This window comes from Protobothrops mucrosquamatus, unplaced genomic scaffold, assembly GCF_001527695.2.
Source record: "Protobothrops mucrosquamatus isolate PMUCROS unplaced genomic scaffold, P.Mucros_1.0 scaffold866, whole genome shotgun sequence".
NCBI classification, from domain to species: domain Eukaryota; kingdom Metazoa; phylum Chordata; class Lepidosauria; order Squamata; family Viperidae; genus Protobothrops; species Protobothrops mucrosquamatus.
The window spans coordinates 15037-42097 of NW_015387121.1; the positions used below are offsets into that span (position 1 = coordinate 15037).

Consider the following 27061-nt stretch of genomic DNA (forward strand, 5'->3'; position numbering starts at 1 on the left):
TATGCCTCCTCTGCTGGCATGGGTGGGGCAGGCCAGTCCCATTGGGATGAGACGGTTCCTCGTGTAGGGCTTTAAAAGGTGATAACCAACACCTTGAATTGCATGTAGAAGCAAACGGCAGCCAGTGCAGCTCGTGGAACAGCAGTATAACATGGGTCACTCTAGAGGCAGGCCCTAGACTGCCTGTGTTGCCACACTCTGTACCAGTTCTAGCTTCCAAATAGCAATAGCAATAGCACTTAGACTTATATACCACTTCATAGTGCTTTTACAGCCTTCTCTAAGCGGTTTACAGAATTAGCATATTGCCTCCAATCTGGGTCCTCCTTTTACCAACCTCGGAAGGATGGAAGGCTGAGTCAAACTTGAGCTGGTGAGAATCGAATTGCTGGCAGTCAGCAGAATTAGCCTGCAATACTGCATTCTAACCACTGTGCCATCACGGCTCATTCAATCCTTTTCAAGGGTATCCCCATGTAAACCACATTGTAATAGTCCAGATGTGGGATGACTAGGGCTTGAATGACTGAGCACAGCAACGTTTGATCCAGAAAAGACTGCAACTGGTGCACAACCTGGAATTGTGCGAAGGCTCTCCTAGCTGCAACTGCCACCTGCTCTTTGAGCAAGAGTTGCAAATCCAGGAACAACCACAGGTATCAAAGTCTCAGATCTTGAAGCTCCATGCACTCGAAGCCATTCGGTCTTTTCAAGGTTCAATTGAAGTCTGCTGTCCCCCATCCAGGCTCCCATAGCCTCTAGGCATGGTGAGAGGGCAGCAACAGCATCACTTGTGTCACCAGGGGGGGAGATAAAAAGCTGAGTATTATCAGCATACTGGTGATACTTCAACCCATGGTGAAGGATGATCTCACTGAGCAGCTTCATATAGATGTTAAAAAGGAGTGGAGAGAGTACTGAGCCCTGTGGCACGCCATAAAATAATGTGAGCTGGGTCTTTTACTCCCTATTAACACCAATTGGGACCGGCCTTGGAGAAAGGAGCCCAACCAACACAAAACTGCCCATGGCTAATCTTACTTATCCTTTCTTTGCTCTTCAATACAAAGCCCATATAGTCCTTCATATTACTCTTCCTTCTTTTTCCCCACAAACCATTGGATTAACTCTTTTAAATACAGACCTTGCTTCACTCCCTAATTTTTTTTTTGGGGGGGGGGCTTGCAGACATAGTTTATCTACCTTGTTTGATTCAACATCATTTTATCTTAGCTCCCAACCATCCTCATATAATTGTTTCCAGATTTCTCTTACATAGGCTTATAGGATCTGAATCTGATTCTGCAAATGTTATGTAGGCAAACGTGAGAATGCACAGGTATAGATAATCCAAAAGGTATATCTAAAATATAAATTCTTGAGATTTACTGTGTTGTTTAAAAGAATAACAGCTACATCATCAGCAGACAATGCCCCTGCACGCAATAGGGAAAGATGGAGTAGATTGCTTTTGCAATTAATTTGTATTACTTAAAATGAAGGTGAAAAATAGTGACAGGATTATTCGACTTTTGCTGAATCTGTTGTCTATGTGTTTTTGGTCCTTTTAGGGAATGGTAAAGGTTGTTTTTTTTTTACATAAGAATAGGTATATGTTAACAAGTATGCCTTTCCATAGATTTCCTACCTTGAGTTTCCAATGGTCTTTGTGGACAAGGGAGCTGATGATCTGCAGCTAAATGGGGGTGGCAGAAAGGTTGCAAATCTTTCACTTGGTCTGAATGCCTCAGAATGGCCAGGGATGCTGAAGTTTCAGCTAAAATCTTAAAAGAAAAGAAAAGGGAAGAAAAGAAATGAGTTGTTTTTCAATCAAACTTGGTAGTCATCAAGACATGCACACACTATTTTACAACTGTATTATATTTAATATTCTGGATGGTCTCTGGCAAGTTTCAGTGCTAGATTGGAGACAGTCTTCCCTAAATTGATGCCTCCAGATGTATTCAACCACAACTCTCAACCCACATGATAGTTTATTATCACATTTGGAGGGATTCAACCAGGGGAGGTTAGTTAATAGTACCTTATTATTCTGTCCAGTCAATCCAGTTCTGTTGAGCCCATATATGAGTGGGCCAAACTTTGTGAATTTCCTCGGCAGCTGTGTTTTGCGACTATATCACGAGCCTTTTATTTTTTTTCCCCTTCCTACTACCTGTTTCCCTCCCTGGCACAGAAAAACTGCGAATAATGGCATATGATATATGCTGATTTTTGCTCAAAGTTAATTTGTATCTTTAGAAGTAAAAAAAGCTATAGGAAGGTATTAATCTGCTTAACATTTCTAAGTACATCATCCAAGGGATTTTGTTTTTTTAATCTTACATATGCTCAGCAGAGCTACTGGCAAAAAACTGTACATTTTCTTCATTTCATCCTTGCAACATCAAATGGTAAGCAGCAAAAATTGGATCAGACTTCAAAGACGGCTGTGCTCCCAGTCACGGAGCGACTCCTCCATTTCACATATTGAATTCAAACAGGATATCAAAGTGCTACCAAAAAACCTCAGGTCCTTGTGAGGAAGGGGAAAAAAAAAAAGAGGATCTCACATCTGTAGCAAGTGAAGTGCACAGACAAATCACCTCAGGGACCAGCTAACGTTTATTCACAGCAGCAGATTTCCAGCCTTTTGATTCCACTGCTCACTGTACCTCCCTGTCTTTCTACACAACAAAAGTTCTTAGCAAGCAGAGCTTTGTCTCCAAGACTTGAAATATTCCCTAATGGTTTCATATTCTGATAGTTGTGCCAGGTAACTGTGAACATGCTTCTGAACTAGATTTAGGGATCTTGTATCATTACAGAGTCTGAATGTCACAGTACCTTGCTTGTTTGTTTTCCAAGAAAGCACTGTTTTGCAGGAGGGCTGCTATTTTTCTGTCTGAAACAAGAAAAAAATGTTATTTTTTTTCTTAAGCCAGCCTTAACTACTATGTCATTTCCCTTCTGATTACTGTATTCCCTCTAACTTTAATCCCCTGATAATAATTTCTCACAACATAGCTATTATATTTCTAAAGATTTTACTTAAAGAGGGTACATTTATTTCTTTTCTTTGGGGGATATTTTCAAAAACAACAACTATTTATGGAAGGTTCTGCTATCAATTTAAACAAAACACAAAAGAAAAATGTTCCCTTATTTTAAAAACATTGGCCAAAAATCAAAAGGGGAAGTTATGTCTGCTTCAGATTTGCTCATTTACATATTTCTATTCTCACTGGTTATCAAAGAAACAAGTCACTTTTGAAAGTAATCGTTGTTTCTAGCTGGCCTCTTCAGCAGACACCTGCTGGTTCCCCCCACCCCTCCAAATCACAAAGGTTGAGGAATTCAAGCTGTTGGGTCCTTTGCTCTCAAATCATTCACTACATGAAATCTCACAGTAATATATTATCTGCTAACTAATTCTAGAGGACACAAAAGAATCCTCCCCTGCACACACACATACTCACACTCATACACACACACACACACACACACACAGAGAGAGAGAGAGAGAGAGAGAGAGAGAGAGAGAGAGAGAGAGAGAGAGAGATTCTTTGGCTGATAAACTATCTGGAACTTATTTACAGATACAGTTAGCATTGAAAAACCTGTAATTTGCCATTGCTAAAAAGCACATTAAAATTTTAGCTTTACATAATTCAGACTATATTAGACCCTTTTTGCTGGTAATGTAGGCTGTAACTCATGGATTCTTGTCCATTCAGAACTGTACACATCGTGCTCGCTCTCTCACTCACGCTACAAACGTAACAACAGAGTAGATTCACACACTGGGTTCACATTCAAGTTTATCAAGGAAGCCAATAATGACTTGCTTCACATAGAAACTTAAACCATACATCAAGATTTTCAATGCTCTAAAGGTTGTATAAATCCATCAAGCATAAGCCACAACCACACCAGAAATATAACTTAGTTTTGGGGTGCAGACAACTTAGCTAATCAAAGACCAGACTATTGACCATTGTCAATATATTGGAAACTGCAATCTAAAAGTTCAGGGGGGCTGGAACCAATCAGGGGGTGAGATTTTAAGGGGTGAATAAAATGTCTTTTGTCCCCTAATCCTGCCCCTAACATGCTTCCAAATGGCCAAGATATTTAGGTTGCTTGTTGAATGACAAAATACTACTTGTAGGCCACCCTCAGTCCATGGGAGTACAGCTTTTACATTCTTGATTTAGTTTAATGTACAGCCCCAGCAATGAGAAAGGGAGATTTTAGGACCAGTACACTACAATTCAGATTTAGGAATCAATTCCTAATTTAAAAAAAATAAAACCTCCCTTCGATCATCTCTTTGATTTCAGATCCTTCACCGTTTGGATTGCCCTTTTCTGAATTCTATGCTCCTGTTCACAAACTTCAAAATAGCATTTGTTTTTAGCAGTGCATTACACTGTTGACTCACGTTCAATGTGTGGTCAGCTAGCACCTATATTAGTGCCAAAACAGATCTTCCCCAATCTATATGTAGCCCTTTCATTTGTTCTACTGACATGTGCAAGATTTATTTTCTCTCCTCTCATTTAATAGTCACCCCTCCCAACTCTATGTCATCTGCACACTTGATAAGCACATATTCCTAAAATAAACTGGAAAATGGCTCTGATACAATATTAATAAATAAGCTGTTGTAATGGGGTGGCCTCCCCTTCCTTGCCCCAGGGCTGCCCACCTAGTAGTTCAAAAGCATGCAAATCCTTATAAGAGGAATGACATATATCTGGACAAGATGGGCGGCACACAAATTTAATAAATAAATAGATACACATTCTCTACTAAGTGTAAAACATTCCATTTTTATGCAAACATTTGAATCGAGGTCATGGGTCATTCTAACTTGACTACATCTTCCATTCATGCCTTATAGAGCCATAATAATTTTGCAAATGAGGGCAACTGGTATGAAATTAGGTGTTTCCTTAAGTGTGCTTAGGTCTAGTAATGAAGGACTAATAGTTCACGTAAGTCAAGTTAATCAGGAATGTACATAGCTTTTCAGCAATTTCTTTCAGAGACGGCCTAATCGAAGTATCCCTAGGATGAAAAACCAACATTACAATATCCTAGGCTGTGTATACATTTGCCTACTGCAATGAGATCTGTTGGGCTATAGTATTTATTTAACAATTACATTGAGAGGACTCCAAACAAATAATCTTTCCCATGCAACCATCCCAAATATGAGATAATTGGATGAAATATATTTATATATAATTAGCTATGCCTCTCTGCATTCATAGTGCAATAACAAAATGCAGTAAAATAAGAATGCATAATAATATAATAATAGTGCAATAATATAAGAGAGCTACTTTGATGTAGTGGTTAAGGTATTAGGCTAAAAACCAGGAGACTGAATTCTAGTCTACCTTAGGCACAAAGCTAGTTAGGTGACCTTGGGCCAGTTACTTTCTCTCTACCTGGGAAGCAGGCAATTGCTGAAAAACCTTGTCAAAAAAACTGCAGGGACTTGACCAGGAAACACCAAGAGAAAAAAAAAGGATTCAAAAGCATGCGTGTTCGTGCGCACACACACACCTATATACACAGGCAAGTCCTATTAAGAAGTAGTTTTCATGGGACTAATATCAACCACATTTCTTGGCAGATATTATTAATGGCAGACCAAGCCTCTATTTCTACTTATGCAAGCAATGATAAACATATTTCTTATATTCACTTTTACTACACCAAGCCATACATATTTTCATCATACTGTAATACCCAATCCCTTTTAACTGCCTTTTTTCAAATCTTTTTAGTCTCTTTCTTTGTAAGGAAAGTGCTTCATAATCCATATTTAATCTGCAGGCCTTTTCTTCATCTTTTTACTTTGATCTCCTTAGCTTTTTTTTTTTAAACTTAGAACAATAGTTACTCTTCACAGATAAGTTTCCTTTGTTGGGGGTCAAAATCTACTCTGTTGCCCCAGACTCCTAAGTTTCAACAGTTCAACCAATGATCACAACTACTTCATTTGGGCTGTAAAAATATAGAACACCACCAAATGGGAGCAAAGACTTAAAAGTTTTATTTTTTGCTTCCATCTCAGGAGTGTCCAGAGTTCTGCAGCCCTGATTTGGAATTAAACCATATACAAATAGCAAGTTCTTAAGCATTTTTCATTTTTTTCATTGTTGGCCTTTAGCTTGTCAGGGAAGTGGCAAGGAGGGGGGGGGAAATCATGGGATCAAAGTACTTGGCTTGAGAAAACCCATCACCTTTTCAGGTCTGCCATATCACCCAAAGACAGTCTTTTACAGTGTTAACTTACCTGGTGCTTTTCAGAGCTGAGATTGTTGTGAAGTTTAAAAACATAGTGGACGGATGAAGTAAATATTGTCAGATGCAGTATTTTATCTTTTCACCACTTCTTTCAGAACTCTGTATCTATAGAGCTTTTTGTATTATTTTGTCTCCTAGTTGTCCCCAGCATCTAATAGACAAACTGGGCCTTTTAGGCTTAAACATTCCTTTGTGCAACTGGATTCTTGATTTTCTTACCAACAGGCCCCAATATGTGCGAGTTAGAACAAATACCTCTAATACCATTTTCTTGAGCACAGGTTCTCCTCAGGGCTGTGTCTTAAGTCCGCTGCTGTTCACCCTGTTGACCCATGACTGTTGTGCTAGGTGTGCCACCAACCATATTGTGAAGTTTGCAGATGATACAACAGTAGTGGGCCTTATTTAGGATGACAAGGTGGAAGCTTACTGCAAGGAGGTTGAAGGGTTGGTGAATTGGTGTAAGGAAAACAGCCTAGTTTGAAATACCGGAAAAACCAAAGAGATCATTGTTGATTTCAGAAAAGGCAGGCACAGCCACACTTCTCTGTGCATAAATGATTCACCTGTGGAGACGGTTACCAGCATCAAATTCCTGGGTGTGCAGCTAATGAGTAGGCTGACTTGGTCGCTCAACAGTGAGAAACTGGTGAAGTGGGCACAGCAGCGCCTGCATTTTCTGCGCCGCATGAGAAAAGCACATCTTCCTTCCCCTGTCCTGACCACTTTCTACAGGAGGACAATCGAGAGCATCCTGTCATACAGCATCACAGTCTGGTTTGGAGGCATCACTGCTTCAGACAGGAAGGCGGTGCAGAGAGTGGTGAGAATGGCTGAAAAGATCATTGGCAGCTCCCTCCCTCCCATCCAGGACATAGCACAGAAGCGCTGCTTGAGCAGGGTCCGTAAGATTATCTGGGACGCTACACATCCTCTTCACGACCTGTTTTCCTTGTTACCTTCTGGGAGGAGGTTTCGTGGTATCCGAAGCAGAACATCCAGATTCAGCCAGAGTTTCATTCCATACAGCATTAACCTTGCGAACTCTCAAGCTTCCTCCTTCCATTATATATTCAAGATGGACAATATTTAATATTTATTTGCTACGTATATGTAGGGATGTGGGTCTATACATATGTTGTTCATAGTATGTTTAGGTGTGTGTCATGTATGNTATAAATATGTTTAGGATTGCAAGGATTGTGATGAATGGGTCCTTCCCCAAATATTTAAAATATGAATCAAATAATCTACATCAGAATTTTACTTCGGTGGGTATATCACAAAAGTAGATCAATGATTAACTATGAATCATTTTATTGGGTATTACTGTGCTGTTAGTCTTTTTACTAGCAAGATTATGAAATCTACAGGATCTGATTTTCTTTCTTTAAAAAGAGCAATCCATCAATCTTTTCAACAGTAGGAGGGGAGGTGTAAGAGGGAGGGGGAGAAACATCCAAGCTCCATTATTTCCTTTGATCTGATATGGGAAAAGATTCTGCATATTATGAATGTATCATGTTCATTGAGGCTTCTACTAGAGCTTGACAGGTACAGTGAGCTGTATTGTAACACTTTGTTTAGAGATACCATAGAATAAATTGAAATGATAAATGGTGCCATCAGTGAATGTAAATCATCTGCTTTGCTTTTGAAACACAACATGGGCAAAAAATGAACCATAGCAAAAGTCTCCTCTTGTGACTACAAACTACATGTATATTATCAGCTGCAGAAAACCAAGCAGCTATTCAAGAGTATGATTAAAGGGAGTGAGATTCAAGAACTGCTACAGAAGGAAACAGGAAGTTTACAACAGAGGCACAAAATATAAAGTTCAAGGACTAATATGATCTCCAGGTAGCATCTTTCAAGCTTGTCACCAAATTGTGGCAGAAAAATATTAAAAACATTGGGAGAGATTATGCCCTCTGTTTCAGTTGAAATCATGTTAGTTTAACGAAAATGAAAGAAGAAATGATATAAACTTTATACTGATCCCGACTTACAGGCCACTAAAGGGGCCTTTATTTAATCATTTATTTCAATTAATGGGAACTCTCAAACGATACTGCCTAAAGGCAGTATCAACAACTATTACCACTAGAAAAATTATAATTGTATAAACATTTTTAAAGCATATTATAAGAACATGCTATATATTATTTTTAAGAAATAAATTTAAATAATTACCTTAATAACTGATTTACTGTGCATGATTTGGGATAGAAACCCCAAAGTGTTGTCTGATTAGTTGTAAGAGATGTAAATTTTAGCAGACTGTATACGTACCCTGACCATATTGTTAACAAATATAACACAAATTGAAAAGCCACAACAAGCAGTACTACTAATATAATAATAAAATGGAAAATGAAGCTTTATTTATTGATCTTCCCTCACATAACAAGGTAGTAGGTGACTAAAAAAGCTGTAATTCTTTCATTGGTGGTGCCTCCTCTTGGAGAATATCATACCCAAAGAAGGATGCCAGATCCCTCTTTTATACTTTTTTCAGTGCCTGGGAAAGAACTTTTTATTTCCTGGCATTTTAGTTCTTTCAGAAACTTTACACTATTTAATTTTGCTGCTGGTTTTACGTGAAGTATATGTGTTGTGCTGTGGTCTTTCTTGCTTCTTGTTTTAGTTCTAGTGCACCAATAATAATTCATGATTTCACTATTTTAACTTTTCTTCTACACCATTCAGAAAATTTCTGAATAGGTAATCTGAAGGTGTAATCTAAAGATGTAATCATTAACAAAAAGAGCCCCTTGTGCACAGTGGTTAGAATGTAGTATTGCAGGCAAACTCTGCACACAGCCGAGAGTTCGATCTTGACGGGACTCAAAGTTGACTCAGCTTTCCATCCTTCCAAGGTCGGTAAAATGAGGATTGTTGGGGGCAATATGCTGACTCTGTAAACTGCTCAGAGAGTATTGTGAAGCACTATGAAGTAGTATATAGGTCTAAGACCTATTGCTATTGCTAAATATTGACAATATTAGGGTTTACGAGTTAGAAAAATTGGCAAGGGGGGAGAGGAGAAATATAGAAGGGTGCAAAATTATGCCTGGTACAGACAGAGTAAACAGAAAAATTATTTTCTCTTTAATTAAACTTGAATCTGAAGTTAAGTCATGAAGTTCAGTTGTGGGAGATATAAAAGGAATGACTTGTTCATAGTTCTCGGGTCTCCAAGGTGCTCAGTAATAATAATATGATTGCCAAAATATGTCTGCTTCTCACTTATTTTTATTTTTAAAATAATAAACGGGAGACTAACGTACTGCCAAGCAAAGCCCTAGGCCTCGCATATATCCCAGAGACAATTTCATGATGAGCATATTCATGATTATAAAAAGATTAGAGATCCTCAATAAATAGGTATTGGATGAAGTTGCTTACACATAGAAGAACAACCTGGACAAGTGTTAAAGGGATTAAGCAAATTAATGGAGAATAAAGCACCAATATCATGGTAACATCTGTATGAGATATTTCTCATACTAATAAAAGGAATAGCAGATACCAAAACAATGGATAAATACAAATTGCCTTGCCTTCATGCAAAATGCAAGAACCTCCTTACCACTGCACAGAAATACAACAACACACACACATACAAGGAAATGGAAGAGAGTTCTGGCAACTACCTATACATTTCTCATCTGAAAGTACAGTATTTGCTAGAATTCTTGTGTGGCAACCCTACCTTTCTTCTAATCCTGCTATTCACCAGGATCCTTCCCATTTTGTTCCTTGGCTTAAATCAATTTAGACTGCAAAGAGGAAGTCTGACAGTCAGTTCTCCAAAAATGAATGAATAATGCCAGGAGTTTTGACTGGATTTACTATTATTTTCAATAAAGTTACTGGATTATTTTCCAGGCATGTTTTTAATAAATTATCCCATTTTGGCTCAGGAAAATTACAATTTGGCTACAACTTTTGGAGGTTTTCAGGGACCACACCAAGGTCCTAAAATAAAGCTCAAATAGCTGCCAATCCGTATCACTAACTCTTACAAATTTCCTGTTTCAAAACATTCTGAGTCCCAGTGAACTGACAGCTTCATGCTGTTCCTTTCAGACGGTTTAGTTTTCCACCCAGGGGGGGCTTCATCTGCACATGTCCCTTTGATGCTCAATTTAATCAAATTTCCTCCTGTGACTGAAACTGCAATCTTTTTGCAGACACTCAAGGGCAAAGGTAATGTGACACTGTTAAACTGAATTTGCTAATTATGTCCTACTACAATTTAGGGCAGATGATTCCCTTTGCACCTAGAAGCTCAGACGTTTATTATTTGCCTGAAAGATGGCTAGGAGAGAGATTTGTGCATAAGCCTAGCTCTCTTTGGTAAATGTCAGAGGCATGCCACACAATATAATCGGGGCTTTTTTTTCTCATAGGACGCCCAGAACGGAGTTCCGGTATCTTTTTTGGATGGAACCTTGTAGGGTAGGCAAGACGGGTTGTATGGTGTGTGTGAGTTCCGGCACCTTTTTTTTTTTTTTTTTTTTACAAAAAAAGCACTGATAATATTTTGTTAATATAGTGTACCTCGCTGGGCAAAAGTGGGAGAAGATGGAGGTGAAGCAATGTTTGTTGTCTTTCAGATGCTGACAAAAAGTTGCAAATATAATCTGTATTTTCTGCTTCTGCTCATATTATTTAATTACGCTTAGAAAGGCTATAGTCCTACTTCCCTCTTGCCAGTAAATAAACCTAAATCAATTTAGACTCATATTTAATATTGCCATGTATGGGATGGCTATGGGCAAATACAAATGTTTCAAAACTTTTTACAGGAAAAAGTGTTTCTGTAGATGGGTTTTATATTGGTCAGAAAAAAGGGGGGGAGTTGAGGAAAATGGGAGAACCTACTATTGTGATATTTATCTGACAAGAGATTTGTGCCATTTCTTTTTCAGGCATTGGAACATTACTGTTCCTCATTGCACATGCTCAAGATCCACTCTCTGGAATAAATTTTGAAGGTACCCTGGGAAAAGGGGGGCAGGGAGAATTAACTGCCTCCTGTTCATTGAGCAGAAATTGCTTCTACTTATGGAAACACCTCACTGCATTCTGTCCAGGGTTAGAGGCAAATGCATAATATGAAATTTGCTACCGTTCTATATGGTTTAAAAAAGCAGCCAGAAAAAATATATGATCTAGGGCAGACATTCGGTGTATTGAAAATGAGAAAAGAGAGAATAAAAACCAAGTTTTGGGGGGAACATTTAAAAGCTGCATTCTCTAATGGAAAGATTAATTTCCATGGTACAGTAGCAGCTCTAGGCAGAGGTCATAATTTATATCCTGCTTGTCATGTGTCTTGGCCCAACTGTGCGCTATAGAGTATCATTAGAATATACAGTCTGGCCCAGAGAATGGTGAGATTGGACTGATTCACATGAGAAGCAGCTTGGAAACAGCTTGCCTGAAGATACCATTTGGTAAAAGTGTTTTTTTTCCATCTTTTAAGACATGTAACTGTAAATTAAGGGAAGATTTCAAGCTCTGGCTTTGGAGGAAACATTTGCTAGAGTGCTAGAGAAGAATTTTTACATTCTCCAATTTTCATGGAATAAAAGGCTGATAACAAGCTACTTACACATAACTTTTCTCAAGGAGAAAGGATTATACCATCTAATGAGAAGCTAGAGCACATTGCCTTAATGTTTTGCCTCTGGCAGTCTTGAAGGATAACCTTCATAACATTCCTATGGGAGACCAGAACTACTTTTTGGCTCCAGTGAGGTGGAGACTGTGGGTCATATTCTACATATGGCTATTTTCAATGAAGGTCTTTCTGCTTCTCATATTCCATTTTTAACTAATAGACCAGGAAGATTGGATATATTTATATCATTTTTAATTGATAGAACACATATAGCTGTTACTCTTAAAGCTGGTAAATTTTGTGCTATGGTTTGTTGAATCCACCAAATGGCATTTCAGGAATCAGGTTAGTGATCTTTAGTGATTTAAATCCTGAGCTTTAATGGAATCCTGCTAGCATGGCTTTTATTATTGTTTTGTTTGCTTTATTATAATATATACTTAGTTTTGACTGGACAGTGATTATAATAAAGATTACATATAGATTGATTAATTATCAAAACTATAAAACTAAGCCCTTAACATGTGAATGCTACAAATCATATTCACAAACTTGCATGAACAGACACATCTTTCAAAAACAATATTTAATTGCAGCTCCTAATGATGAATAGTTGCTCAAGACCTACTCTGAGTTGTCTTGCCAGCAACGTAACTAGGATTTAGTGAAAAAAGTATCTCCCTCTATGTATTTTCTTTTTTTGAACAGAATAATTAAAACTTACCCATTTTCTTCATATTTGAGATTGGAAACAAAACCCACTGATTCCACATCTGTTTCATAGTCAATGCTGTTCTTCCATCTTCTATAATTTTTGCGTGTTAAATATCCTCTGAAAGCTAAACAAGCATTAGTAAAAACTAAGATTAAAAATGAAGCAGCATTATCTGATATTTTTCAACATACAGAATACTCTTTGTTCAACCTCTAGAAAGAAAGAAATTCAGATTTGTTTCAGTTCTGCAGCCTCTGGCTACAAAGTTTACTGACTATTACAAAGAATGGCATTGCCAAAGGTCTGATCTGAGAATAGCTACAGATAGATTTTGTCAGCAAGCTATTTTTGTGGAGAAAACTGAATCACCATTTATTTTGAGCATTAACAAGATACTCACCCTAAGCATCTGCTTGGCAAATATTTTTATTTTATCTATTTTAATACACTGTCATCTTTCCTTTTCTTCAAAGAATTCTAGAAAATTCATGAATTTAAATACTGAGTAATTAAGGGCTTATCTCTCTATATTATAAAGCACAAAGTATCAGCAGAAAAATATAATATCATCAACGATATTAAATATATATTTAAAATAGTTATTAAAACAGCCAGCCTAAGAAGTAATGAAGTGTTTCACTGCTTCACTTTAGTAGGTGATGTTGGAGCTAAGAATAGTCACTGATATGACCTCTAATTCCAATCACTCATATTTCAGGATTTGTAGAAACATAGGAGTAACCAACTTTCTGCTCACCAGGAGTTTTTAGCTTTAGCATCTACAATCCCTTGTTCATAGAGCTGAAGGAATTGTGGAAATAAATGACAATTCCACTCCAAAGCATCCTGAGACCATTAGGTCCCCTACAAGTTTAGGGGATGCCAGTGTTTATAAGAGCTTCTGTTTATAAGAGCTTCAGGTGTGGGTGTATCACTTGACACTGACATCCCCTAAACACCACTGAAGATGTTACCTAGCCTGGTAATGAAAAATTCGGAAATCAACCTGGTAATGAAATGTTCAGAGAACGAACCTTCACCCTCACATGCCTGGGCATCAAAGATTCTTTGCAGGAAGGTTTTTATCTTTATTAGTGTTCATATAGATGCGAAGTAATTCCTATGTAATGTGTTTTCAAAATATTTCGCTAATATTGATTGGAGAGCCAGTTTGGTGTAGTGGTTAAGGCAGTGGTTCTCAACCTTTTTAATGCCACGACCCCAACCAGTCGTAAGTCGAGGACTAAACCGGTCGTAAGTTGAGGACTAAACCGGTCGTAAGTCGAGGACTAAACCGGTCGTAAGTCGAGGACTACCCAGCCGGTCGTAAGCTGCGCATGCGTGGTTCCGCCCCCTGCGCCGGGAGAGGCATAGCTGGCAAGCGGCAGAGACGGAGCAGGCCGACCACCAGCTGGCCCAGCCCAAGGGAGGTAAGGCACCCGCCGGTAAAGGGGAAAAAATGGCGGACAAAAAAATGGCGGACAAAAAAATGGCGGACAGCCTTGCTTGGCGACCCCTGTGAAATGGTCGATCGACCCCAAATGGGGTCCCGACCCACAGGTTGAGAACCACTGGGTTAAGGCATCAAGCTAGAAACCAGGAGACGGTGAGTTCCAGCCTCAGACACGAAGCAAGCTGGGTGACCTTGGGCCGCTCACTTATTCTCAAGCCTTAGGAAAAAGGCAAGAACAAATAACTTCCAAAAACACCTTGTCAAGAAAACTTCAGGGGCCTGTCCAGTCACTCACTAGGAGTCAAAAGTAACTTAGAGGGACCATAAAATAAGAAATAAAATAAAATAAAATAATAAAATAAAACAATTTCATGCCCCAATATGTCAAGAATTGAGCTCCAATGACTCAGATTTGAGACTAGGCCCGTCTTTCAAGAAGAAACCAATTTATTTATTTATTTATTTATTTATTTATTATTTGAATTTATATCCCGCCCTTCTCCTTGCGGACTCAGGGCGGCTGACAATCAATTAAAAACACCACTAACAATCACAAGTTAAAATTAATTAAAATGAAATATTTAAATTGTCTAATTAAAAAGTAATTAAAAACCCCTCAGTGAGAATTAACTTGGTTGAGGATTCTTCCAGAAAACTAGCTTTAGTCAAAATGTTAATCAATAGAGTCTCATACAAGCATTAGCAGACACAAAACTGAATTCTAGCTGAGGAACAGCTTTCTCATAAAAAAGGAAACTGTAGCACAGATCCCATAGAAAAGAATATGTGTAGCTCAGGGTTGAACTGTGGGGTTCTTGGTGCTCTCTGGACTTGGTTGTTTTCTTGCAGACATTTAATTACCAAACTAGGTAAAATCAACAGTGTGATGAAAGGTCTGCAAGAAAACAACCAAGCTCAGATAGCACCAAGGACCCCACAGTAACACAGTTCCTAAACATTGATACAGCGTTTATTCCAACGTTCTTGTGTCTTTGAAAGCAGCTGTACAAAATGTGGCTCAAATTTGATAGAAAAAAAATGGGCCATTGATCTTCCCATTCTGCCTTGCAGTAAACAATGTTCCACTGAGCTATAGGCCAGGTAATATAGACACATCATTTTTGGAAAGAACAAATACCGTAGGTAAAAGACGACTGGACAACTAAAATGCTTTCCTTTATTCCTTTCAACAAAGAGATATAAAATAGGCTAGCCAGTTTTATGTTGATATTTCAGAGACAATAATAAAATGTCTTTAAGTACTTTGAAAACAATGGAGTAAAAATTACCAAAAAACAGCATGGATTCATCTGACTTGATAGAGACTAATCTTACTCCTTTTTAAAAAGACAAGTTAACTTCCTTAATAGACGATGGAATATATATTATATTTTGATTTGACAAAGTACCTCATGACTTTCTAATTTCTAATTAAGTATGGGGCCGGATGACATGACAATTAAGTGGATACATAACTATTTCAAAAATTATATACCGGTACCTATTGCTCATTAGTGGTATGCAACGAAATTTAGTCCAGAGTCCTTTATTTTTCATTTTAATTAATAACTTGCCAGAAGAAGTAGAGGGAATGCTTATTCAGTATCTATATGATGCAACATTGGGAAGGGAGTTAATAGAGAAAGGTAAATAAAACAGCATGAACTTTAATAAATAAATAGAGAATTATGCATTACAAACAGGATTGAGAGTCCCTGGGTTGGCAAAGTCTTGTGAAAATGATATTGCACTGCACATAAAAAAGGGATGGGCTTCAAATTCATGATTGTGGTCACTATCTTGATTTTTCTGATCTCCTACCATGGGCACTCTTATTTGCAGAGGTCAGGCCCACATCTTTATGGGAAACAATGACAATGGCAACTCCAGGAGGCACTAAGGATCAATTTCTGAGTGGGGCAGCCTTTATTTCCTTCTAATGCATATTTTCTTCAGACAGTAAGAGTTCTTGACAGATTATTTCTGGATGACTATTTAAAATCCTGTTTTTGAGATTGTGACTAGAGAATGACAAGAACTGCCTTCTTGGCACCCTCCAGCATATATCAAATAGTCAATAGAAACCCTGTTTTTCTGATGCTGCATTCTAACAATGGAACATAATCCCCAAACCAATTTGTGTGATAAAAATGTTAGTTATTTGTAGGCAATAGGTAAAACTTATTTCATTTGTTTAATAAAACAGAATTGCATCTCTTATTATACTACTATCACTTGGCTTCTTTTTTTCCTATTTTATCCTTTTATTGTTGTAGTTTTTATAAGATGCCTCAAAGATTATTTGATCAAAGAGAAGTTTTTTTAAAAAAATGAAGGGAAGGAATCAAATCTTTGGAAATAATAACATAACTAAAATCAACAGACCATTAATGTGTTTTAAAAAGCTAAGCCAAATATATAATGCTTTAGGAAAATCTATCAATATTCCTAAAAATAATATAAAAGATTTTAAAAGCTGCCTTATGAACTGAGCTGGAGTATTTTCAACTCTCCTAAAAGATTTCTCAAATTCTTTAAATGGATATAGAAACTCATAAAGTTATAAAAATTGTAAAGCAACTTTGTAGTTTGCAGATCTCATAGTCAACAGAACAATTGTCAGCTAATTTAACACATCTGGAAGACACCAAGATGGGAATCCTGTAGAAGTGTAGATAATGGGGGGGAGGGGATGATTATCATTGACTTCTGGTTCTTAGCTATCACTTTGTTGGTTGGTACTATATAAAGTGTAAAAGTATTATTGTGTTGCAACAACTAGGAATGAGAAACAAAGAGAATTAAGCATTTGGATGACTTTATCTTCCTGATTAGAATTTTGAACTAAAGAGAACAATATTTTTGCTACTATGAGCCACACTTAAAAAAAAAAAAGATTGAGGGGCTAATGGCCTTGGGACATGATAATGATATGGTACCTGGAGAGAATAAATAGAGTATAGGTCTATTTTTAACTTCTTTTTTTTCCTTTTAAGAGAAATAGGAATTTTTTCCGCTACTTAGCTTTAAAAAAGAGGAAAAAATACTTCACTAAATTTGAGCAGTACATAAGCTAAAGCAATGATGAGTTCATATGATTTATCCTGGGGGCATATCTGATTTCACAACTTTAAAAAATCCAATTAAATTTCAAATTATAATATCAGTTTTCCAAACTCAACCCAACAATAAACTTATTTCTCACATATTCTGGGTTTCTACATTTTTTAAAATATTTCTATCCCACCTTTCAACTCTGCAGTGGAGCCCCCAAGGCAGCTAACACTGAAGCCTTTTTTTCTTAGAACACATTTACTTTTTTTCCTCCACGTTTTATCAGTGTCTGTTCAACTGCTCGCCTAGCCACTTGTGTATTTGAGAATCTATTTATTTTCAAAATGCAAATGCAGCCTATCTCTAAAGACTGCCTTGCTGGAAAATAAACAACCTGAACAAGACTTTCTATCTGGCCCGCGATCTCTTGCTGTCAAAACCATTCAAAGAATATTCTGAAATCTGAATGTAGCCTCCTCCGCCCAACAATTAAAATGAGCAGGCTAATCCTGGAAGAATTATTCAGGCAAAGCACTCCCCCCCCTTCCCTTCACACAGTATAAAGTAATGATAAGGTCATTTACAAAAGAAACCACTGCTTTTGAAATGGTGACTTGTAGACAAGAGGACTGCCTGGAAGTGGGCCATAGATAACACTGAAGGCTGCATTCTCCTCTCAGACACCTACAGCATCAGCCTCCCAGTCTTTGGAACAGATTCTGATGGAGAAAGGGTCCAATAAGGTTAATACCCCTACTTTGATCTCTGTCAAGGCAAGAATTAATTTACATTTCAGATGAAAAAGGTTGACAGCATGAAAAGGCATCTTGTTTCTGGTATGTGAATGTGCTGTAATAGATTGGGAATTCTGAAAGGAAGTTCTGAGGAAGCTAAAGGGATAAACCTCACTGCTGCTTTTACTGGGAAAGAGATGAAAGGAAAACAAATTTCAGTGTGAGCTGTGTAAAAACATGTAAGCCAAGGGCTTCCTAAATTTCAAGACCACCTTTTCTCCTCCCACTCTGGTTTCTTTCTCCCTTTTTAAACTTCTTCTTTTTAAAGAAACTTATTTTACGTTAAATGATTCTTTGAATGCTTTGGCAATAAACCAAAACTCTTCCGAGAAACAAACGTCCTCAGGCTTTATTGTAATGCTGATCATATTTTGTAGGCGTCTTTCATGAGTGGTAGGGTTTCTATAGCATCAAACATTGTTAATATAACAATTGCGATACATATTGCTTGAGAAATAAAATCCTGAAAATGGCCAATACCATTTGAAGGAACAAAGACTTTAATAGAGAGATTCAAAAGCATAGGATAGACACTGTACAACCAAACTTTTTTCAGGAAGACGGATTTGATGCCCTACTTGAATTCTCCCATAGAAGCAATACAAACAACTCTTTATAACATGGGTTGGAATAAAAGTATTACTGATAGAATTTCATATGCAGCTATTTAATGCTTTCTTTATGCTGTCTATATGTTATGGCCTCTTGTTTAATCTCCCTGTACAGAAATCAATGTCCTAAACTGGAGTACAGGTGTGCCAATTTTACATTAAGAAGTAATTTCAAATGCATCTCATTAGTTGTATAAGAAAGTAATCTCCAAAAATACTTTTTAACGAACTTTGCCTTTAGAATTCTTATGTCCTGATGCAAGTATACATATATTAGCAGCCCACATATTCCATTTATTTATATTGTAAGGGATACTACCCCAGACATTTTATACAGTATATACCTTATACTAGACATGTCAAACTCGCGATGTCACGTGATGTCACGCAACATATCGGGACGGTTTTGCCATTGCCGGCAATGGGGTGGGCGCGGCTTCTGCATGATGCATCTGGTCCGTGGGCCGGCAGTTTGACACCCCTGCCTTATACTATGGCTCTGCCATGCTCTCAGAATTCATGTGACTTTTTGCTGAGATTGGATCAATTACTGTTTCCTTTATCAAGCACTGATGGGAGGAGACACTCTGTTAAAACAAGATGCAATCAAGACACATTTGGAGACACATGCCCAGATGCTATGACATCTAACTTCAAAATACCTGTGTCTTCCTCTTGTAGTATCTTTTGCCTGCTCTTCCAAACAAACAGAAGATGGAAAGGGAAAACTACATTGAAAGTTTCTCTGATATTAAAACAAAACAAAAAAAGGAATGCACTGTATTGCACTGCTAGGAGTGTACACATAAAATCACACATACCTCTGATACATAAATCATTTTGTGCAAATCTCTAAAATCCTTATTAAAACATCATTTTAAAACCTGCATGAATCAATGTGACAGTGCACTCTCAACTTTGGGTATGATTGGACCATCTGTTGCTCCTACTGGAAATTTTTTTAGGTTTCTAGCCCTCATCTAAGGGCTTATTCAGTGAACAAGCCTCTACTGTGATGAGCTTAATTCAGTCTGGAGTCATTCTTAGCATAGGGATCCAGATAAGAAAAAAGAAATTGCATACATGTGGGGGGGGGGGAGTCAGTTCAGTGGTAGAAGACATCCTTTTCTTGAAGACCAGTTTGGGTTCAATCCTTGGCATCTCCAGTAAGACTAGAAAAATTCTTCCTGAAACACTGCAAAGCCGCTAACAATGGTATACTAGAATAACCAATGATTTGACTTGAGTTCCTTAGGTAATTTGAGTTTCCTTATTTAACTCAAATGAAAAAAAAAAGGTTTTCTCTGAGAGCAGCCTTTCTTAATCACCACATGTAAGTCTTTTCAGGCTGGGCCTGGTGGAGAGCGTAGGCCTTCTATTACAAATCCTGGAAGTGCTGCTTTAGAATTTCTGTTCACTCTTCACTTCTTACAGCAATTTCCAGTGACTTCTAAAAACAGTAGTCACTTTTCTTTGCATATATTGTATACCACTGTGGTTTCTCTTCAGGGACAAAGGCACAATGGAATACTTAAATATTCTAGAAATAGGATTTGACAAAATACGACACGAACAGGATTGAAAAAAACTTGTATCTATTTTTAAAGAGAAAACATTCTAGAGTGAGTAATTTAGTGCTGAACCATATGACCACTTGTCCCAGTGCAAGTTTGGGTCTCTGACCATGTTTTATAGATAAGAACACAGGATGTCCTCAAAGGATCCCAGCCATCAAGAAGAAAAGCTCCCCCACCTTTTTCCAATACACATTAAAAGTAACAAAGTGAAACTGACAGGTTTTTTTTTTAGTTTTCCTTCGGAGCCAAAGCAACAGGAAGAATGGTTCTAGAGTCATCAGAAAGTGTTCATACAAAAGGTCTATCAATGGAAAGGACATGTCATCAAAGACGTACCCACAAAAAGAAAGTGATTGGTGTTTGCTTTTCTGGCATGGATAGGAGGAGTAAAGAAGCAGAGGAATCTACCAGTTGGTAGCTGTATTACATGCAATCTAAACATCTGGCCACCGCTGAAGCCAAAGTAGAGGAAGGAATTGAATTCAGAAATTCTGAAGCTGGCTTTGTTTCTAGCCAGTTTATCCACAGGAGTCAAGCAGCTTAAGGCTGCAGGGCTGCAAAGCCCTTAGGATGAAAAAAAATAATAAAGTCCAAAGTGCTTAACCCTTTCCTAACTCTTATTTCTTCCTAATCTCACTCCCTCCACCTGCTGTATCAAACAACTGCTTGCAAAGGGAAAAAAGACTGAACCTCCTTATGCAAATAAGAGCAGCTGGGCAGACATTTTGGAGTACAAAGGCAACTGTGAGGAGAAGGATTAAGCACTTTGCCTCCTTCAGCATATTTTGGTTCTCCATCCATTTCCCAAGTTGATTTCCCCCATATCACCTCCTACGATTTGGCTAATGCTTAGTTTAATCCTTCCAGACATTTTTTATCACCAGGTTCAAAGCAACATTTCTCTGTTCAAAGTTGCTGGCTCTCTTTCTCATACCAATAGTTCAAATTAGGAAATTGCTTTTTATTAGCTCAGGCTATATTAGCTCAGATCATTTGCATTTTCATGGGCAAGAAACCTCCAGAATCTCAGTTAAAACACTTACAAAGCCCATATTACTACATACTTTTAACTGGGCATTCTGGGGGTTGAACCACAAATCTTCTGCAGGCAAAACATCAGCTCTGCTATTAAGTTATGGCTTAGCCTAAAAAATGAACACTCCTATTCTTTTATTAAAAGGTGCCTGGACTTGTTTTCTATAAGCAAAGCACATATTCTGTCACAAAGCAGTGGGCTTCTCCTGATTTAATTATGTTGATATTAATATTCATAAAAAAATTACTCTTGCTCCAGAATAGCCTGCATGGAATGGAGGTGAAGCACTAGAATATGGGCGCCAAGCTTTGGGTGGCTGGAGACTGAATTTCAACATTTTCTTTTGGAACTGTGAGGGAAAAGCTATCCAGTTTGGGCTGCAAAACTCTGAATGATCACTAAATAGCAGCGAAGCTATCCAGAAAACTCTCTAATGATTGCCTAGAATTCTATTGCCCAGATCTTTTGGCCCTAGTTAGATTCACACGGACAAGGCAATAATGCAAAGGATTCCAGATTGCACCACAGCTCCGTTTTGCTTCTTTTAAAATTTATATTAAATCTACATTAAGTTTTACATTACAGTTTTTATTCTTTTTAATGGCAGAAAACATATAAGAGAATGAGAATCCTATGCAGCACAGAGTACAGGTAGTCTGGGACTAATGCCGCAATTGGGACCAAAATTTCTATTGCTAAACAAGGCAGTTGTTATGTGAGTTTTGCCATTAAGTGAATCAATGCAGACATTAAAGTGAATCCGGCTTCTCGCATTGACTTTGCATGTTGAAAGCTATCTAGGAAGACCACTAATGCCAATCACATGACCCCAGGATGCTGTAACCATCCTAAAACAATGTCAATTGTGAAACATCCAAATGTTGGTCTTGCGACTGTGGGGATACGGCAATGGTTATAAGTGCAAGGACTGGTTGTGAGTCACCTTTTTCAGTGCTGCTGTAACTTCAAATGTCACTAAACAAATGGTTATAAGTTGAGGACTGTCTGTATTCTAAATATTTATTATATTCCTCCAATTCGACAACAGAATTCATTATAGTATGTTGGTACTGGACAACATTTTGGGTCATCAGTGCAATTAAACATAGATTTTATATTATAAACTGGCTCTGGAGATGGTGGTCAGACTAAGCACTTTCCTTGGCTGTCTGAATCCACTGCTTGTCAACTAGAGTGAAAGCAGTCATCTGAACAGATCATAACTTAAGAGCCTTTTGTCTGGGCTGCACATTATTCCTATCAGACACAAGCCCTGACATGGGAAATCACCCACAGTAAAATAGGCGTCAGCTGTGAAAATATTGCTTTAATTACCTGCTTGAATATGAATAGCAGCATCATTTCTTTTGTTCTTTATATCCTTGAACTTCCTACGAGTATCATATCCTCTCCAGGCTAAAAATACAAAGTCATGTGTTGTGAATTATACTGGCTTAAAGAAAAGGCTATAGAATGAGAAATGTGCCATAGTTTGATCTGTACCCCCTTCCCATCCAGGCACTATCCCAGTGGAGCAGCCTGTTGAATGATCAGAATCTGTCTCAGAAGCTCCTTCCCTGTAACTATGGACTTTTTGTATGGCATGTTCTGTCATTAGGCTTGGCCCTGCCAGCAGAGAAATAAGCAAGAGTAGTTATTAGTTGCTGAATATAACTATATTTAGACCAAATCAAACATTGCAGCAATAAAGCTGAATTGTTAAAGAAGTAGACAAGAGGCGGCAGCTAAATGGTTTCTAGCTCTATCTTCCTACAAATGCCAAGCCATTTCAATATCAGGAATATATATTAAGAGGTCAAAGGATAAGACAGATGGATACCATTACTCATAATAGTGTCATGTGCAAATACTGTACATTCTTGCTTTGACAAATAGTCTATTTAGATACTCTGTACTATACTTCTGCCCCAAGGAATCTGCAATAAGCCATAAACCTGCCCTATGTCTATCTGCACTGCCCTTACTATCAGATGTAGTGTTGACAGAATGAAAAATATTCATAAACATTTCTTCCCAAAGATTATAGCATTCTAGCACCATAAATATATTCAAATATGAATGTTTTGTTTCCAAACAATTTATCTCAAGGAAAAAGCATTACATCCATGCACTGAACAGGAAGCTTATGAGCAGGCTTTCTAACAGGTGACCTATAGATCTCATCCAACTGTCCTAACATCAGGCTGAAAGGATGCCTGTCTCTCCTACTATCCATTTCCAAAGTTCCAGAAGAAACTGGAAGTCTACAGGTTGTCCTTGACATTCAAACACAATCGATCCCACAATTATGGTTGTAAGTCAGGACGATAGCTAAATGGGTCATCACATAACTACACTCAATTTCACAACCTTTAAATTGTATTCATAGAATCATAGAATCATAGGGCTGGAAAGGACCTTGGAGGTCTTCTAGTCCAACCCCCTGCTCAAGACAGGAGTCTTATACTGTCCCAGTCAAATGGTTGTCCAGTGTGTTTTTGAAAACCTCCAGTGATGTAGCATCTACAACCCCAGAAGGCTATTCCATTGATTAATTTTTTTCCTTACTTCTAGATTGCATCTCTCTTTGACAAGCTTCCACCCTTTACTTTTTGTCCTGCCCTCTGTTGTCCTAAAAAATAAGTCTATTTTTTCTTTTTTGTGACAACCCCTGAAGTTCTGAAAGACAGTTACAGTATCCTGTCAACTTTGATCCTTCTCTTCAATAGGCTAGACATACCTAGAACCCTCTACCATTTGTCATATAATTTAGCCACCAGACCCTTTATCATCTTTGTTCCCCTTGGCACACTTTCCAGGTCTCAACAACTTTTTCTGTATTGTGGCGGCCAGAACTGGACACAGTATTCATGTGACCACAGGACACTGCAAAGGGCCGTAAATGTGGGCCAGTTGCTCGGCATCCAAAATGTGGTCATATGATTGCAGGGGGAGGGAAACTGGCCATTGGAACTTCAAATCCAGGCTGTAAGTACTGTTTCAGGGTTCATTGTAATTTCAACCGGTTGCTTAGCGACCGGTTGTAAATGGAGGACTACCTGTANCCTGTATTAAAAAAACAAAGAGACACTTTATTTGCAATTTAACGGTTTGAAACTCTGGAATCCTCAGTGATATAGAAAATCCAGAATATTTACCTGACTGAATGGTAATAGCGCTGTTGGTTCTTTTCTGTTTGAGTTTTTTGTACCTTTTCGCTCCAAGCCAGCCTTTGGTATAAGCCTGCATTATCACCACCCTGCCTATAACTTCACGCAGATACAAGTTCAGTTGTTCAACATGATAGTATTTCAGGAAAACCTGAAACAAAAGAACAACATCACATTATCTGATAGATCAGTAGACCAAATTAATTCACAAAGATAGGTCTACACTACAGTGTGATAAGAAGAGGAGGATTGGTCTGATCTATCAAAATGGTGGCAGCTTTCCAAGCAACATTAGTGGAGCATTTTGCAAAAAAATAGTAACTGTTCTTTCTAATGGAAAATATGTTGTTCCTTAGCTCAGCTCAGAACTGGGTTTGGCAAACCTAGTGCCCATGTCCTCAAAATGCATAAGATGAAATGGATGAGAGTCAGCGTGGTGTAATGGTAAAAGTGCTGACCTAGAAAACAGGTGACGGTGACTTCAAGTCCTGCTTTAGGCATAAAAGATGGCTGGGTGACTTTGGGCCAGTTACTGTCTTTCAGCCCAATCCACCTCACACGGTTGTTGTTGTGGGGAAAATAGAAGACAGAAGGATTGATTATGTTAGATGCCTTGAATTGACCAATATGTTCTGTGTGTTTGGGTGTGTGTGTGTGTGTGTGTGCGCGTGCATGTGTGGAGCGGAATTAATTATCATTATTTAGTCTTTCTAAGGTCAAAAATGCAAGCCACAGTATTTCCTATGACACTTCATAGAAGCAAAAATTGGCCTTGAAAGAAGCAGTATACTATAGGAACAGTATTAATTCTTTAAGAATTCTGAGGACAGTCAAGAAAACAAACCAATGAATCATTGAACCAATCAACCCATAGTTCTCACCTGAGGAACAAATGACCATGCTCCAATTATTCTACTTTGGACACATTATGCAAAGACCTAACTCTCTGGAAAAATCTGTGATGCTGGGAAAGGTGGAAAGAAAAAGAAGAGGATGTCCAGCAGCAAGGCCTCAGTTACAATGGCAATGACTACAGCAATGGGAAATTTCAAAGAATAAGTTAGAGATAGATGTCTTGGAGAAAATCTATCTACGTCAGGGGTGTCAAACTGGCAGGCCATAGGCCGGATGCGTCACACGCACGCCACGCCCACCCTAGCGCCGTAAAGGCAAAAAACATCGTAATACATCACGTGACTCGATCAAGTTTGACACCCGTGATCTATGTGGTTGCTAGATGACTTGATGGCACATAATAAATCAATCAATATCAAATCTAAATTCAGATCCCAATCCAGAAAGCAAGTGGAATGGGAAAGGAGACACTTCTCCTTACATAAAACCATTTTGTCAGTCAGATTCCACTGAGGTAATTCTTCATGGAAAAATATCTTTAGGATATAGCATAGACATTTGTATGAAGTGATAGTAGGTTGATTTGATGCCCAGGCTCTACCATAGTACATAATGCAATACTTTGGGCAGAGACTGCAAAGCTTTAAAAAATTGAAATTAATTCAACAGTTATGCTCAGAAGATTCAAGGTAAGCATATATCACTTCAGAACAAAACAAAACAAAACAAAATCATGAAATTCAAATAGGGAAGGCAATAGTCATAGGCTGGAATTACTTCAGGATGCTTTAAGGTTATTTGAAACCTCTTACCTAAGCTTCAAGGGATGTGGAAAGTCACAGGCTTAAATCATTTTTACAAGTGGTACTGTACTATTACTGGATATTGGTCATGAAAGTCAAATGGAGCTCAATGTCCAAAGGTAGCATATCTGTGGACATTCATTGCTTGGGGAAAGGTGGAAGAGAAACACCTGGTGCCATTTGTTCCCCTTTATTGATTCCCCAAATGTACCTGGGAAAAGAGACGCTGGACTACATAGAATTTTTGTCTCTTAGATATAGTGACCACATGTCTTTTATTATAAAGAACAGTCCTTATTTTTCAGAAAGCTGTCTAAAGTTTTATTTATTTTTCAAAATCTCACTTTTGTCCTTTCTTTTAGTCATTTAACTTCACCGTACAAATGCTGCCACCTGATGCAATTTTTCACATTCATGTAAAAATATGAATTTAAAGAAATGTCTCTTTAAAATAAATGTACATATACTGTTTGATCATAAATATTTTCATTAGAATATTGAATGTTTTATATCAATACCAGATGCAAACATCACTCTACACAAAAACATCTAAGACCACACTGTCTTAGCAGCCATTTCATAATGAGATAGAGGTGATGTCATGAGGACACGTCTTCATCACAGGATAGGTGGAGCATCCATGCCAGAGCAAGCAGATTGTGTGAATGAACTCTTAGATGTGACATTAAATTCTGCTGAGATATAAACAGGTCTACCAATTGGCTCTTGTTTATAGCAATGGCCCTTATGGCACATGGCTAATTGCATCTGAGAATGTCCCTTATTTCAAGGGTTAGCATCCCAGAAAGACTATTTTTTCTCAAGTATTTCTCACATAAAAAGGGAAATAAATTCTTCAAGACTGGCATATCCTCAAGAATGCCAATGGACCACAATATACAATTCCATTTTCTTGTGAGGGTATATGTCCATGTCTTTTGGAAAGGCAATGTCCCATGCCTTTTAAGTGAAGGGACTATACTCAAGAAGTATAGTATAATCAGCTTTTAGACATAGGTTGTAAATAATGGTTT

At 37.9% G+C, this 27061-nt stretch overlaps 1 protein-coding gene across 1 annotated transcript in view; it reads right to left on the reverse strand.

Annotated features, from left to right (window-relative positions):
* Window positions 1-12683: 12683 nt before the first annotated feature.
* Window positions 12684-27061, reverse strand: part of MYO3B (myosin IIIB) — a gene marked incomplete at its 3' end in the record, with an annotated part of 162826 nt that continues 148448 nt past the window's right edge. Inside the window, exons 28-30 of the mRNA XM_029284724.1 lie at window positions 24358-24520; window positions 22535-22615; window positions 12684-12798 (exon numbers count right to left, since the gene is read on the reverse strand). Of these exons, the coding sequence (XP_029140557.1) occupies window positions 12684-12798; window positions 22535-22615; window positions 24358-24520 (359 nt within the window). The remainder of the gene's footprint in view (window positions 12799-22534; window positions 22616-24357; window positions 24521-27061) is intronic.